Source organism: Podarcis melisellensis, assembly GCF_964234715.1.
Source record: "Podarcis melisellensis genome assembly, chromosome: 5".
NCBI lineage: Eukaryota > Metazoa > Chordata > Lepidosauria > Squamata > Lacertidae > Podarcis > Podarcis melisellensis.
The window spans coordinates 28,756,246-28,772,181 of record NC_138537.1 but is presented as its reverse complement, the minus strand read 5'-3'; the positions used below and the strand labels follow the sequence as shown (position 1 = coordinate 28,772,181).

Here is a 15,936-nt window from a genome sequence, read left to right as displayed (position 1 = left end):
AACACACCTCAGAATCCACAGCTACTAGCAGCTTATTGGAAAAGGGATAAATTGATAATTAAACTTAATATAAACGACTTAGTAGGGATCTAGTCATAATGGAGGTCCAGCTAAGTGGTAATTGTATTTACAATAATAACAGAGTGTCTGCCCAGCCAGATCTTTACAAAGGGGGAATGTAACAGATTATTTTGGCAAGGTTGAGGAGTAGAGATTATGCTCCAGATCACAAGCAAAATTGAAGAGCAAAAAAGTATGTTTTGCAACCTTTGCTCATGCACTGGCTAGCTATATGGCCCATCATGGCTTTCCTTACAGTACAATTTTATAATGCCTTCTCAGAAATAAGCCCCATTAAGTTCAGTGCTTCCAAGTAAGTGCAGGATTCTAGTATTCATGCCTTATAAACATGTGTCATATGCAGTTACAGATTCTGTTATGACATTTAACTTTTTTTGAGTGGGGAGGGAGCATAAGACATAAGATATGCAAATTGGCAAATTAGGGTCCTTAGATTTGAAAAGCGTAATTCAGCTTTAAGGGGTACAGCAGAATAGAGATGGAGGGAGCTGTTGTGTGTGTGTGTGTGTGTGTGTGTGTGTGTGTGCGTGCACGTGCCTACATTTCTGCGTATGGGGAGATGTGTGGTGCTCCACAGGTTTATCAGGCACAGGGCCCCATGCTTTCAATCTAGTTATAAAACTTACCTGCTGTTTGTTGAGGAATCGAGGTGCCTTCCTGAATCTGCTTCCGCACGTTTTTGTTTGCTGAGATACCCCCTTGGTTTCCCAGAGGCCACGTTAACTTCTGCCAATGGTTCTGAGACTTCGTCAAGGTCTTCTCTTTGTTCTGTTTCTATCTGAATTAAAGGCACTTCCCTTAGGCATACAGAACAGCTTGTATGGTTGGTAGGAAAAAATCCAGGGGATGAAGAATGTGGTTTTTTCACATCTAAATCTATTCTGTCTCCTATTGATTTACAGTTTTTTTGCATCCCTATTGGGACATGGCTGCTGTCTGCTGCGTGATCTCTGTTTGCAGAATCTTGGTGATGGACAATTAAAGTCTTCCCGCTTTCAACAATATTAGCAGCCAGCCTGTTTGCATACTGTTGAACATGCGGTGGGGAGCCGTGAGGATGCTGGTCAAGCTCAGAAACCTCTGCGTCATTTGCTATTATTTTGTTCTTGCACATTAGAGCTTTGATGGAATTCGCCCATGTCTCATGAATCAGCATGTCGGTTGCCTGATCAGTCCTACATCTTTGGTACAGGTAAGAGTCTGATTTGCAAAGCCCTGAAGAGGAAGCTGTGCTGATTGGCTCTACACTTAAAGAATCCCTGTGGCCATTGCGAGAGAAGCCGTCTAATGAATTTGCTTTGATGGGCACATTCACTGTTAGCCTAGAAGCTGAGCTTCTGCTATCGGGCATCGAGGACTGTCTGAAACAAAAAGGTGAGCGTTGGGAAGGAGGTAATAAATTGCTACTCCAGTCCTTGGCACTCCTAGCAGAAGACACATTCTCTCTATTTTCCTTTTCAATTTCCCTCAGCATATATCTATAAAATTCTTCTGTTATGCTTTCTGTGCTGGACTGTTTGGATGGGCAACTTGGCCTCACATTGAGGTGGCCATTTTTCTTGGCAACTTGTTGCATTGCAGAAGTCAAGATGCTATTTGCATTCTTCCCAGCGTAGTAGTCAAGTAGTAAATCAAACTCTCGACCTTCATTTTCCATCTGGTTGACCATAAACCTTGAAAACTCGTCTGTAATGCTCTCGCAGCTGGACTGTTTGGAGACAGAGCTGGTCCTGCTTATTGGCTGCCCTAAAGTGTTTGTGAGACCCAAAGTGTTTGCAGACCCTTTGGAATCGGAGTCCTCCTCCGGAATGCTTTCACAGCTGGATGCGTTGACTCTGCTCCATCTGTCACAGTGCAGTCTATTTCGAGGGTGGTTTGGGCTTTGCCAAGCATTATCAGCCACAGAGAACTCAGCCAAATTCACAATTTTAGCAGCTACTTCATTGGCAAAGCTATTGCATGGATCCAGTGTGTCATCAAGGTTAATGGATTCATCCACCACCCTGTTCATAAGCCTTTCTTTTAGCTCAGGGTGCTCATCCGTTTTCCTCTTGATCTCACTAAGCCTGGGCGGACGATGCTTTCTCACGACCGATCCGCTGGACTGTGCCTCCTTCTTCCTTTTCATGGTTCGGCATGACAAAGCTTGGGGCATCAAATACTCGCCGCCTCTTTTCCACGCGCAGAACCAAGGTTGCTTGCCGTTTGAATTGTCAAGGCAAATGGCAGCAATTTCCGTTGCCATAGAGACCACCGTCTCTGCCAATTCCTCTGCAAAATCTGCTACACAGTATTTATCTGCTGGATGCTTCAACTGTAGCAGAGGTTGGGAAGGCAACAAACCCTGATTACCCAATAAGGGGAGGCTGAGTTGGGCTTCATTGTGCCGTGTGTCACCACACACACGCTTTTCATGACTTTCTGTGCTTGGCGCAGTGTTGGAAGATGGACGTTCCTGAATGCCATGTCTGCATTCATTGGCTAGCGTTGTGTCTTCTCTGCCGGTAAACGACCGGAGTTCTTTCTTTGTATGATTGCTGCTACTGGGATGTATGGATTTGTAGCACTCTCTTGCAGTTCTTTTCAAATACCTTTTTTTGGGAGACGTTTTTCCAGAAGGTGAACTATGGGCATTAACCCTAGGTGGTGAAGCTGCACGAGGTGGGGCCGATTCCCGGGTCTCCAGCACAACTTCCTCTTTGACGTCTTTTGTTGTGGGTACAACATCAATGTTAGGGCTAGTGCCACAAAAAGTACTAGGAGGCTTATTATCAGAGTCATCTGGAGATGGTTGTAATAGATCATTTGTAGGCTCCCTTGGTTGGCTCTCCATTACCTGCCAGCTAAGATTATCTTCAGCAAAAGTACTTAAAGACTCAGTGAGCTGTGTGATATCGCTCATTTTCTTACAAGTGAAGTACAGCACATCAAAAAGCAGCTTATTGGCAGTTGCAATAAAAACATCTTGGGTACTAAGGTCTACATTACTTTCAGATCGTGTGTTTAGCTGCTTCTTCCTGACCTCTTCCACTGAGTGTCTCAGAATAACATTGGACAAGTTCTGGGCAAGTTCATCAACAATCACTTCCTCCAAATGGGGAACTGAGGGCTTTGTCACAGCCTGGACAATTTTCCCATTTACAGATTCCATAAAGTCGCCTAGGTTTCTGTACGTTTCAGGCTTGGCTAATACTAAGGATGCCTCTTTGAATAATGCTTGTGCAACGCTATTGTTCAGATTCTCCATGCTGCTCCCTACGGCTATGCTACAGTGAAGAGTGATGGCTGCCGTCGTCTCTGCAGCAGACAAGAGTCCACCAGAGGCTGCAGGATACTTATCATCTTTCTTGTCACCAAGACCACAAACTGCAACAGCACTCGCTACTTGAGTCATGCCACACAGGGCAGATGGGAATGAGTAATCCACAGGCGGGTTGTTACTGACGCCTTGGGGAGAATTTTCCTCCAACACTTCATTAGAAATTGTTTGAGAGTCCGCGGCTTCCTGTTCTCTTTTGAGCTTCTCTGCGGCATGTGGGCTCGATATGGTACCAAGGACTGTAGCGGCACAGGCCAAAGCCACCTCCAAGGCACTTTGAGTGCCTCCACTGTTGTCTTGCAACCAGTCTGCAGCTTCACGGGGATGCTCAACGTCAGACCAAGGACACAAATTTGGTAAGCTAGATCCAGGCCATTCAGATGCGTTTTCTGCGCCATCTGGACTCTGAACTATGACAATTTTGGGGAGTTCGTTCCATGGCCGCGAAGCCATCGAATCCTGTGCTGCATATGCAGCTGGAGTTAAGGAGCTACCAGCAGAGATGCTGATGGCAGCCTCTTTGGTAAAAGTAGACTGAGACAACCTGATGAACGCGTCTTGCAGGACCGACTCTGCCAAATTTGTAGCGAACTGACCTGCTGTGGCCTGTTCATTTTGCATGGGGGGATTATCTGTTCTTTCATCTCTACAATCCAGGGTGTCTAAACGAACGTCTTGTTCTTCTGCTGCATCATCCAGAGAAATAATTTCCTCCTTGGTTGCTGTGGCCAACAACACGTCTTCCAACTCATCAGAATTGTCTGTATCACCTCTGGAAGAGTCTTCCAGATCATCAGTATTAGAGGATGGCTTAGATTTCCCAGCTATACCAGATTTCCAATGCTTATTGGCTTTGTCCACAATTCGCAAAACACTGTCTTCACGCTCTCCGTTCAAGTCCTCATCAGATGAGCTTGAAATCCTAGCAGGAGCTGCGCTGTCTTTGTTAATACAATTCGCTTCCAGAGCAAATGGCAACCTGGGATTTTTGCACTGTAAGCTTTCAAGTCCTTTCCCTCCGTGCTTTTTGAACTCTGCTGAGGACTCAGTGACATTCAGTTTTTCCTGACCTGTAAAATGAAAAGCAACATGTTAGCCTTTAGAAAACCAGCCATCGTGTCCTGAAAAGTGGACGTGCCAAAGTAGCATGAAGAGGAAGTGTGCAATCACCGTGTATAATGACCACATTTTCCATCTCACGAGCAATGGTATTTAACGGCATGAGGGATTTTGGATCTTCCTCTAATTTCATTGCTTTCAAGCGCCAATTAAATGTATGCACCAATTAACACCGAGTGGTATTTACATGAGCACAAGCCCTTATGTATTTGACTGCACAGACTGTAACAGATTCACTTTCAGCCAGCTAGATTTTACCGTTTTTATATTCGTCGGCCTCACTCTCATCTTCAAAGTGTTCAGAAGCTGTAAGAAAATCTTCTTCTATTGAGGACACAGAGCAGTTAGTGTCGTCCTCAGGCTTTAAGATGCTGGCGTTGATGTGCAGCTGCTTCTCCTGCACAAGCTCCAGCCCAATCAGAAACTTGTTTATTTCAAAGATGATGCAGTTTGCGCTGTTCTTTCTGTTTCCTCTTGCACACTGAACCAGACAGACATCTGCCAGCCAAGAACACTGGAGGGAGAAGAACAACAACACCCAAATTCCAGTGATGCAATTAAACGGAAAAGAAATAACTTTTTATCAAAATCTTTTCATTTTCTCCTAGCTATGCTCCACAACAAAACAACACCACCAGCACCAACAACATTTATAGGTTGTAATGCAATGGACGCAATGGACTCCCATGCACATAAAGGAGCTTTCTCTTCCTTATCTGTCTCCTCAGCATCAGCTCAGGAGGGTTAGGAAATAATAAAACAATGTAATTATTAAGTTTGTATGTGTGAGTGTTTGCGGGAAAGTTTTGTTTTTGTTCTCTAATATCCATTTTTTTCAAAGTAAATCAATCTAAATGCGTATTTGTATTTTTTTTTTAAAGACGCCCACGCTCTTTTTATACACGAGTGTCTCTTACACTAGCTAGCTAGAACGCATCCTGCTGTATTTCTGGCATTTTCCCTTTGAGCATCCAACCAGAGCACTGAGGCATTCCCAAAGACTGACTGAACCGTACCTGGGGTACTTCAAAACCAGCCTGAAGGCTCCCTGAAGTCAATCCACTCAGCAGGATGATTTCATTCTCTTTGGGAGGCTGTACATTCATAGAGCTGATAAGCTTCGGGAGATTTGGAGAGATACCGATCAACCTCTGAAGCACAAGAAACATGAGCATGAGAGGCAAACCGCACTTCTCTATCTAGGCATGCTATCAAACATGAAAGAAAAAGCAGTCACTGGCATCCCTTTGAAAGTGCCGTTCACATTGACAGTAAGAGCCCTTATCAAACCAAAGTTGCCAGACAGGTAGATGAATACAGGGCACAGAACCCTGGATGGGCATCTGGCCCCTTCACTCCTTGGCTTCTGTGTTCTTTTCCCACCCCGACCTGGCCACAGTGATCCATGCAATGGTCATCTCCAGGCTTGACTACTGTAATTCACTCTATGCAGGGCTGCCCTTGAAGCTGTCCCAGAAACTCCAGCAGGTGCAGAATGCTGCAGCGGGGCTCCTCACAGGGTCTCTGCCATGGGAGCATATTCACCCAGTGCTTTTCCAGCTGCACTGGCTCCCGGTGGAGTACAGGGTCAGATTTAAGGTGCTGGTTTTGACCTCTAAAGACCTTCACGGCCTAGGACCCTTGTACCTATGGGACCGCCTCTCCTGGTATGCCCCACGGAGGACCTTAAGGTCCATAAATAGCAACACCCTAGAGGTCCCAGGCCCTAAGGAAGTTAGATTAGCCTCAACCAGAGCCAGGACCTTCTCAACACTGGCTCTGGCCTGGTGGAACGCTCTGTCTCATGAGACCAGGGCCCTGCAGGATCTGATTTCTTTCCGCAGGGCCTGTAAGACAGAGTTGTTCCATCTGGCCTTTGGCTCAGAATCAGTTTGATTCCCTCCCCCTCTTTCTTTTTCCTTTCTCCTCCTGTGAAGAGGCTACATCCTAATATTTTAATGTTGTATTTTAAACTTTTTTTAAAATTGTATTTTAATCAACTTGTTTTTATTATTGGTTGTTAGCTGCCCTGAGCCCGGTCTTGGCTGGGGAGGGCGGAGTATAAACAAAAAGTTTTTTTTTTAATTTTTAATTATTATTATTATTATTATTTACATTAGAATAATAAGTTTTCTTCACAAAGACGCCCCATGCATTTGTAGAGTGGCCATGTTTCATGCTTAGCAGAGCACAGTGTCTATTTTAAGGTGTCTCCTCTTTGAGGACAGTCCAGTCCAAGTCTGATTTAAAGGTGACAAACTATAAAAAGGAGAGCAGGAGCTTAGAAAATGCCCACCACCAAGATTGAGCAGGCTCACAGGCCACCTGGTGTGCTTCCACTATGGTGAGACAAATTGTATTTCTATTTGAATTGCAGTAATTATACATGGCAGTTTCAAAGCAGTGTTTCTATTCCCCCTCTCAGAGGTGGGTAGCGGTTGAGACATCTCTTCGTCTTTCTGTTGACTATCCTGTGAGTAGCAAGAGCTACTTCTGTATTTGCACATACTGTGTGTATTAGCAAAGCACTTGCCTGTTTCATTAGTTCATCACTGCAGTTACCTTCATGCGCATCCAGATTCACAAAGCAAACCTGCAATTGGAGAGGAAGAAAGGAAGGAAAAGAGCAGATAAGATTCTGAAACTCCCACAGAAGTATCTAGGACACTATTCAGAAATAAAGCCAAGGTTATTTTTTTCCTAAACAATTTGTGCAACATATCAGCTTCTGCCATGAAAGGGAGGATTGTCAAAGGTAAGTGGTTCATCACTTGGGAGAATCATACTGGAAAGAAATAAAGTATTCAGTTAAACTGGAACATAGAAAACCAAATTAGTTTTATTTTTTTTGCATTGTCCAGTGAGCTATGCCTTTCCTAGGATATTCTAACACACACACCCCATCCCCCCCCTTACAAAAAAACCCAGAAAACACTCCTTGGATACTGAGCATGCTCAGTTCTCATTGTGCTGTACTTTCTTGGGAAGGGGCTTCCCATAATAAGCATGCTAAAGCTGGCCAGTTTATGGCCCACTGCTTTCTTCCTTCACCCTCCTACCATCCGATGGTGCATCTTATAATAATTGAATATTTCCTCGGCCTCTTTAGAAATCAATATTGCAGTGTTTCTAATGGCAGCTTCCCCCCCCCCTTGTTTCTTTCTTTCGGAATTTGGAAAGTCAATGATGCTTATACTTCCCCTTAAGGGTGTCCTTATTCTCCTTTGCAGGAGAATAATTAAGCTTGCTCTAAAAGAGCAAATTACACAGAGAGCTGGAAACACAATTTCAAAATGCTTACAGTGGAAAAAAATTCACTTTAGAAAACACATGAAATGGAGAAAGGGGAAGAGTATTGTACTTCTACACCTAAACTCTCCTCCCATTATCCTTCCTTAGCAATACACTGAATGACACTATTGGATGGCCATCTGTCATAGATGCCTTAGTTGAGATTCTTAGAATGCAGGGGGTTGGACTAGATGACCCTTGGAGTCCCTTCCAACTCTACAATTCTATGATCTATGAAATACCACAAATGAAAAAGAAGTCTCTGTATACTCCTGGGTGTTTGGGAGAAGCTAATTACTTGGTGCATATGATAAACATTTTTATTTCAGCAAGCCTACCTAGACATGTAGAATGTGGAATGCTGTGGGTTATAACTTGGCTTTTAACTTACCACTGATTTCCCCCCCAAAAGGTTTAAAATAGTTGTTTTTAATCTTTTTTAAAAAAATAAATACTGATGATTTCATTGTTTTACTCTTTTTGTAAACAGCTTTCAGAGTTGGTTGGTTTGTTATAAAAAAAAATAAATCATCAAGCCGGATGTATATTTTACGAAATATTAACCAGATCCCAAGTTTTAGCCTCATAAGCATGGTTTATAGTTAGGCAAAGACAATTTACCAACTCTGCAACAAACAATGAGGCAATCCTACTTGCCACATGCTGTTTGAAGACACAAAATACTGCCTTAGAGGAGCGAAGCAGAACCTTCCCTCTCTCTCTGTCATCATTGCACTGGGCAAGTGGTGGTCAAGCTGATGTGCTGCATCAGAGCAAGTCACTTTACCTCAAACAGGTGAGGCTCCTTTGTGTTGCACAAGACAATCCAGTAGCCTGTTTAACCTTGGGAGAAAGTTCTGTATCTGCTGAGAGCTGTTTATAGGCAGCGAAGATGTTTGGGCTGCTGGATCATCCAATACAAAGCTCAGGAGAGACCTAAGCTTGAGTCAAAGCAATGGTGTGCACTGCCAGAGCCACAACTCACCCGGCACAATAGTAGGTAAGAAAGGAGTTTGTTTATCTGTTTTCCAAATTTATATTCTGACTTTCTAAACACGCGGACGAATATACCTCAACTCAAGGCAGTTGACGCCATGCATATTATGAAAACAATAAGCTAAACACATGAATAATCTATTAAGATGCTAAAAGTAGACAAACAACAGAGAGAAAGGCAGCAAAAAATGAGTCCTGAAAAATCCCCACTGAAAAGTAAAGCATTGACTACCGGCTGAAAGGAGAACAGTAAAGGGTTGTGGACAATTTCTTTTGGCAGCACCAGAAAAGTTCCTGCCCACTATCCCCAACAACCAGATATGCTTAGCTGTTATAGAGAGTCACTCCACAATTTGGTTTGCACACATACACACTCGCACATGGAAACCCTAATCAGGCACTGGGATCCTGTGGCCCTACAGATGTCATTGGACTCCAGTTCCCATCAGCCCTAGCCAGTATGGCTGATGGTCAGGAATGATGGAAGTTGTAGTCCCACCAGCACCCAGAGAGTTCAAAGTTCCCTGTCCGTGTCCCTGGTCCTGAAAGCATAGTTACTCATATTTTGCAATACTAACAAAAAAGCAAAACTAAAGGGAAGAGTTGCTTTGCAGTGACCTTGCCGCATCAAAAATGATTGGAACAATTAGAATACCAGCTGACAGAACATTGCTAATGATGCTAGAACATGACACAGAACCATAGCCTTGTATGGTGGGAAAGGATCTGAAAGTCAGTTCACCCAATACCTTTCAGTGAGGCAGGACATTCCACAGCAAAATGGTGTTAAGAGAGTATCATATACAACAAAAGAATAAACCAATGATCAGGCAGATCACAGCATGCTAATGAGGAAGCTACAGGAACTTCAAGGGGAGGGGCTTCTGCAGGGCAAAGAAAAAGATGTATGCCATTCACAATGCAGCAATGGCAACAATTTGTTGCATATTGGGTTGTGCATTAACCTAGTACTGACTCAAGCCTGTGTAATATGTAACTTATCACATGCACAAAACATGGCCATCTGCATAACAGGTTGCATAGCAGATGGCCCGATTCAACCCTACTAAGAAGAATCAAGAAAGGGCAAAAAAACCAAAAAAACTTATATTTCTTTTTAAAAGCTTATTCCCCACCCCACCTCACCAAGCCTTAGTTATGTAACTCTTTGGGATAAACAACATAACATTCCCTTTAAATATACTAAAATATGAGTCAAGTTGGATGGTGCACATCACTGTAACTGTGAGGCTAACTTCCAGGAAGTGCTGCTTGTTAAAAATGTAAATGTCAAAGCTATAAAGATACCCCACAGCTATAAAACACAGCTCTATTTACAACGTGTACTGGATGCGGTACTAAATGAATTGTTCATAAGGACATCCTCTTTTATGGGCTTTTAAAAAGTCTGTTCTCTGTTACTGCTAATCTGTGAAAAACATCCACATGTGACAATTCCAAGGAAACAGTGCAGTGAGCTGTTGGTGAAACAATTAAATTGCCATTAAATAACAGTCCTTTCCAGAATACACACACACACACACACACACACACACACACACACACACACATTTTTAACCTGCGGTAATTTTTTAGCAGATTGGTTTGAAATTTGGCACATTGATCAATCTCATCAGGTAAATCATGTATACAAAGTTTCGTGTTATTAACTCAACAGGTGGCACTTTCATAAGCAACAGACTTTTGGGGCTTAAAACAGTAGAACCTTGTCATTTGTTACTCATGTTAACTCAAGGTGTGCCTCCTCTTCATATACTTCTTTGTAAAGATAGATGCATGCTACGGATGAAGCTGTGGGGGTTACAGGTGCACCAAAGCTTTGGTCTGTTCTGGTCTGGAAGATCCACTAGTTTGAAAAAGAGATTATTAGTTTCTGTCTTTATATTGGCTCTATATTCAGTTCTACATTTAATCAGTTTGTGTTCTGAACAAATAAGGAAGTCTGCTGATTTTGCTTTCATTTCAGTAACTGCACCAGCTAGTCTGCTCTAAAAGAACATTTCCCTGGACTGGGGACATTATGTCCTTATTTTATTAGATACTGTATCCCTGATCAAGTGGGTAGGTTGGAGCTAAATGGAAACAACCTTCCTTCCAAAATTCATAAGCAGGAAATTAGGGTGGTGGTGGTGGTCGTCTGACAATTTCAGGAGCAAGGGCATTGATGATGATGGTGATGTTACTTGCTATTTAAAAATTTTGTTGTTGTGGCTGCAGCACATTAATCAGGCTAAGTTGAACACTCTGAACACTCCGAAATACTATATAAATGTGAAGCATAATTATGTATGCTTCATTATGTCCCAGGGAAAACATAAATTCATTTCTTGTTTTTTCATTCGGTTTGTTAATCTAGTAAATGCACTGTATGCACACCTAAAATGATATTGAATCAGATACATGAAATTGTGCATTGAAGTGCATTTGTGTACCCATTTCAGCCAAAGATCTCCGGTATAAAAGGACAGAAATAGATTCTGTACTTTTATAACGGAGATCATTGGCTGATGACAGCTATAAAGGCTGCTCCAGTGGATGATAGATCCTGTTGAGAGGTTGCTAACCTGTAGTTACTCAGCAGGCCACATTTAAGTGTTTTTCTCTTCTTTTTCTCCTTGCCCTCCCTGTTCAACATTGTGCTAAGGTACTACTGAATTCTAGAAGTCCTGTTTATGTGATAATCTAGAAATGGGTAACCAAATTACAAATTAAAACCTACTGTTTTCTGTGTGCCAAAACCCAGGAGGACTGCAAAGCTGGTTCAAATGTCAGGAAGTGTTAAAAACTCAGAACAAATGACTGAAGACCATGGATTTCACCATGGCTGAAATAAGTCCCATCTCTGGTATTCAGAAGGAAAGCAAAGGTCCAAGACATTTACATTTCTGCTTATGTTGCTTCTTTGTAACATTTTGAACCAAATCTTAGTTTACGGAAAGCTGAAAGGCATAGCTCCAGGATCTAGAATGCCACTAAAGATAGAATAATTTATTCACGTTATCTGTGTTTTATCTACTAAAATATTGATATCTGAATTGCTGGATACGTATTTCTGTTCAGTGTAAGAAGAAACAGCAAAAAAATTACTGCCGGCAATAAATTTGCTTGCAATATCACATAATATATTTGTCAATTGGCTGCTTAAATAGTATGCAACATGGATTTATCTGTTCAAATTAGTGCAGGGAAGGACTTTCTGAAGATGTCATGGTTTCTTTTAACAGTGGTATTGAGACTTCTCTAGTCCCTCAAGGCTGAGGTTCAGATTCTGAATTAAAACTTACATCTACTGATAATTTCACTTCTATACTACCATGAAATATACTGCAATGGTAATTACTGAAATTGGTATCTTGTAAACAGAGATAGAATTAAAAATTTAGGGTGCAATCCTAACCCCACTTACCTTGGAGTAAGCCTAATTGAATTCAATAGGACTTACTTCTGAGTAAACACAGTTAGGACTGCAGTTTTATAGACACAGGGAAATGTGGACTGCCTATTTGACAAATGAATTCCTCCGAAAGGTGGGTAGTGCTAGGCATGGAGCTTTGCAGTGTGGAAAAGGAAGGTTTAAGGTGGAAAGCAAAGATAAAGTTGGAGAAGAGTCTAGGGCTTTCTCCCACCCATCTCTTCCATGGTTCAAATCGCCACCTCCTGCTATAGTAATATAGCATCACATTTCTAATGGAGACAGAGGTCTGCATCAGTCATGCCTAGTTAGCCCAGCCTGTGCTGACCTGGTACCCTCCCAGGCAGCTGATGGCCAGTCCTCCAAAACAGTTGGGGGGCACCAAGGTGGTAGAGCCAAATGATGGTGTGCTCACATTGACTGGTACCATGTTACTTTCCTTTGTACTGCATCCAGCTAAGCGGAGCATTCGCCAACTCATTTTCATATCTCAATTCTGTCGGTTCAGATTGGAAGCAAATTGAATTCATTTGGATACATGGTAGGGGGAGATCACAGCATGATCTTATACTTTAAGGGGGGTGGGGGAAGATAGCTTAGAATAAGAATGATTTCCCAACAGTATCATAACTGAATACTGAGCTTCTCAAAATCATTGCTCCCTTGAGCTCCTTCAGCGTCTGGGCAAACATCTTTTGCAGAAGCTGGAGTCAGCTAAAGGCTAGAAATGAAAATGTTGTTTTGCATTATCTTCCTTTTGGGGAAAGCAAAATCCAACCCCAGGAATCACTCAAGAAAGGCAGAGGGCCAAGTGTTATCCAATTTAGTTTCCAGTGTTTCATTTCCGAAAATGAAGCACAGTTCTTATTTCTGATGTCTCTTAGGATGATGCAAAACGGTGTCTTCAGCAAATTGCTATACTGGAGCCATCTGCTCCCCTAGCCTATAGAACAGCCCCCAATCATTTTGATGGGCATCAAAGTGCCGAGCCACAGACCTGTCAAGTAAAATGAATTGCATTTATGATTTATTGAAATTCATAGGGAAAAGGCAAGAGAGCAGATGTGTGCAGGGTCTGCAGTCTTTGATAAATCTTGGCTGTGTAGTGCCTTGATAATTGACACCAAGCCTCCACTTGCCAGATTGCCAGAAGTTAAGTACCACATGCCCTGTGCCAAGCCCCTTTCCTACCTAGGATGCCAGATGCCAAATCTCCTCTCGCTGGTTCTCAAAAACACAAACATGGTCTATTATGTTGTGCTGAGCCTTGGAGTGTTTGATGAGGGTAGATGAGTCAGACTCCATTTGATCCCCTAAGGACGATGACATGACCAGATGCAGGTCAATTCAATTACAAGATGCCTTTAGTGGGTTCAGGCTACTTACTAGGCACACAAAGTCTCCCTAGTTCCAGCACTAGGGAATAAAAGAGACTGAAATGAGGACCAGCCTCTCATACAGCTGGGCTCCTGGAAGAAGCCACGGCTTCCTGGTTGCAGAAACAACAGGATAGCTGTTTCACTGCTCTTTGGCTCTCCTTTCTTTCTCTCTCCTCTCATTACAATTCTCCTCTGCTTCCTCGCACTGTCTGCATCTATGTCTGTTCCTGCATTGTCCATTAGACGGACGAGCCAAATCAAAGCTTCCTCTTCTCTTCTTCAGAGTTCTCTTTTTAAAATTTCATCTTTTGACAATTATTACTGATAATCAACAAAACTCTATTCCAGAAAAAAATTAATATTTCACATCCTAATAATTTGCAAGTAAATCTAAATTAACAGAATATATTTCTTCTAAGAGAATTCTAAACCTACTTGGATTTGTTTTTGCAGGTGGTTAAATATTTTCTTGACAATATGATTTATTTATCGCTCCCCACAACTGATTTCTATATTCACTTGCCATTATTGCTCTTAAACACCGTTATTTTTGCCATTAGAGCCAAATACCAAACTTTATTAAGCCATTTTTTTCCAGGGAGCGGGTAATGCAACTTGTGATGCTATTTTGAGCCAATGCCATCTTTGCAGCTGTTAACAAATAGGAGGAAAGTTACTTATGTTCTTTTTTAGGACAGGTGACATGTAGTTTAGAAATATCAATACTGAATCCAAGAAAACTTCCCATTTTGTTATTATTCTATTAACCACCTTCCAGTATTTTTGTACAAAGCTACATGTCCATCACATATGTTAATATGTTCCATTCTCCTTTTTGCACCTCCAACTTGTTTGTGAATGATTTATTTATCGCTCCAGTAAATTACAGAAGTTAAATACCGCTGTGCCATAACTTTGCACCAATTTTTTTCTTACATCTGTATTCAGTGAAAAATTATGTTTCCCCCTATAATTTAAATCCCATGTTTATGCTACTTCCTGTGTCCTTTCCCTGTTTGCAATCATATTTTAACAACAGATGATGTATTTAATATAACTGACGTCTGGATTTTTTTATGAGTTACCTGGAAAGAGGGTCTGAGTGTTAAACCACTATGAAAATCATAGCCCAATGCGGAGAAAAGGGGTATCCGGCTTTGAGCACACTTAAAAATCTACAGTTCCCAGGCAAAGGCAAAGATTGTTCTCCCAGGATGTTAATGTCATCTGAGTTGTCCTTTTAAAGATTTCTCATCTCCTTGGTTTGTGATTAGTGCTGTGGATTTTTTAAACTGTCTGCGAATTTATGTATGTTACTAATTTTAAGCTCTTGGCTACTGTATTTTTTTTTAATTTATTATGCCTATTATATCTTTTATTATCTTTTCCCATTGTGAGCCACCTTGAAACATCTGTAAATCAAACAGAATATGAATCTTTGTACATAAAAAATTATAAACAAATAAGAAAATGTAAAGGACAAAGGTTTGACTAAGGCCATCTACTGAATGCATATGTTGTGGCAAATCTTCTCATCTGATGTTTAAGTAACCCTCAGTAATGTGGAAAGCCACCCAAAATGTTGCTTGCCTGTAGTCTCACAAACTTAATGGAGCTTACTGCTAGGTAAACATGAACAGGACCGCAGCCTTGTTGAGTTGTCTTTGCTTCTCTTGCCTTACCTTTGGTTTCCCATTGACTCTGATCCTAGCTTTCAGCTGCAGGAACCTGCTTTTGCAAAGACTTCCCCACTTAAAGGGAACACTGAACTTTCAGAAAGGCCCTGTCTCCAGAACAGGACAAATTTGCATTTAAACCCAACAGTCCAAAGTGAAAACTGGGAAGCAGGAAGACAGGCTTTTCTTAACCTGCCGTGTGCAAGTTCCAAAGGTGAAGGTTAGCATACGGGGGTTATGGCTTTTACTGCAGTCTATTTATATCATTGCTTCCTGGGAGATGGAACTGTAACCTTGAGTTACAGGAAGAGAAGGCAGGAAGTCTGTCACAAAAGTAGCTTCATAGTCTTTCCTTTATATAGGTCACCCATTTCAGATAAACAGCTATCTATGCCTCTTAAGTAATAGACACCAGCCAGCTGGCCTGGAGAACAGGATTAAGTTTGTTGCTGAACTCAGATTCTCTCATTCACACTCCACTGAAGGCAACATACTGTGTCTTGGTACTAAATCCATCCATCCAATTAAGCAGCATCACTGGCACATTTTGAGAAGGGCACTTCAAGGACAAAAGCAAGGAGTCACTATGCAAAGAGGTGTAAAAGTTGAAGAGAGCTTGGCAGGGCAACATGTGACTGAAAA

General features: G+C 41.9%; 1 protein-coding gene across 4 annotated transcripts in view; it reads right to left on the bottom strand.

Moving 5' to 3' along the window:
* Positions 1-15,936, bottom strand: part of SPHKAP (SPHK1 interactor, AKAP domain containing) — a 76,861-nt gene that overhangs the window by 9,260 nt on the left and 51,665 nt on the right. For 3 of the 4 annotated variants that reach the window (XM_081910289.1, XM_081910292.1, XM_081910291.1), the window contains exons 4-7: positions 7,053-7,112; positions 5,536-5,670; positions 4,778-5,033; positions 708-4,470 (exon numbers count right to left, since the gene is read on the bottom strand). In XM_081910289.1, coding sequence (XP_081766415.1) covers positions 708-4,470; positions 4,778-5,033; positions 5,536-5,670; positions 7,053-7,112 — 4,214 coding nt within the window. The remainder of the gene's footprint in view (positions 1-707; positions 4,471-4,777; positions 5,034-5,535; positions 5,671-7,052; positions 7,113-15,936) is intronic. The other variant, XM_081910290.1, reaches the window with a different exon arrangement.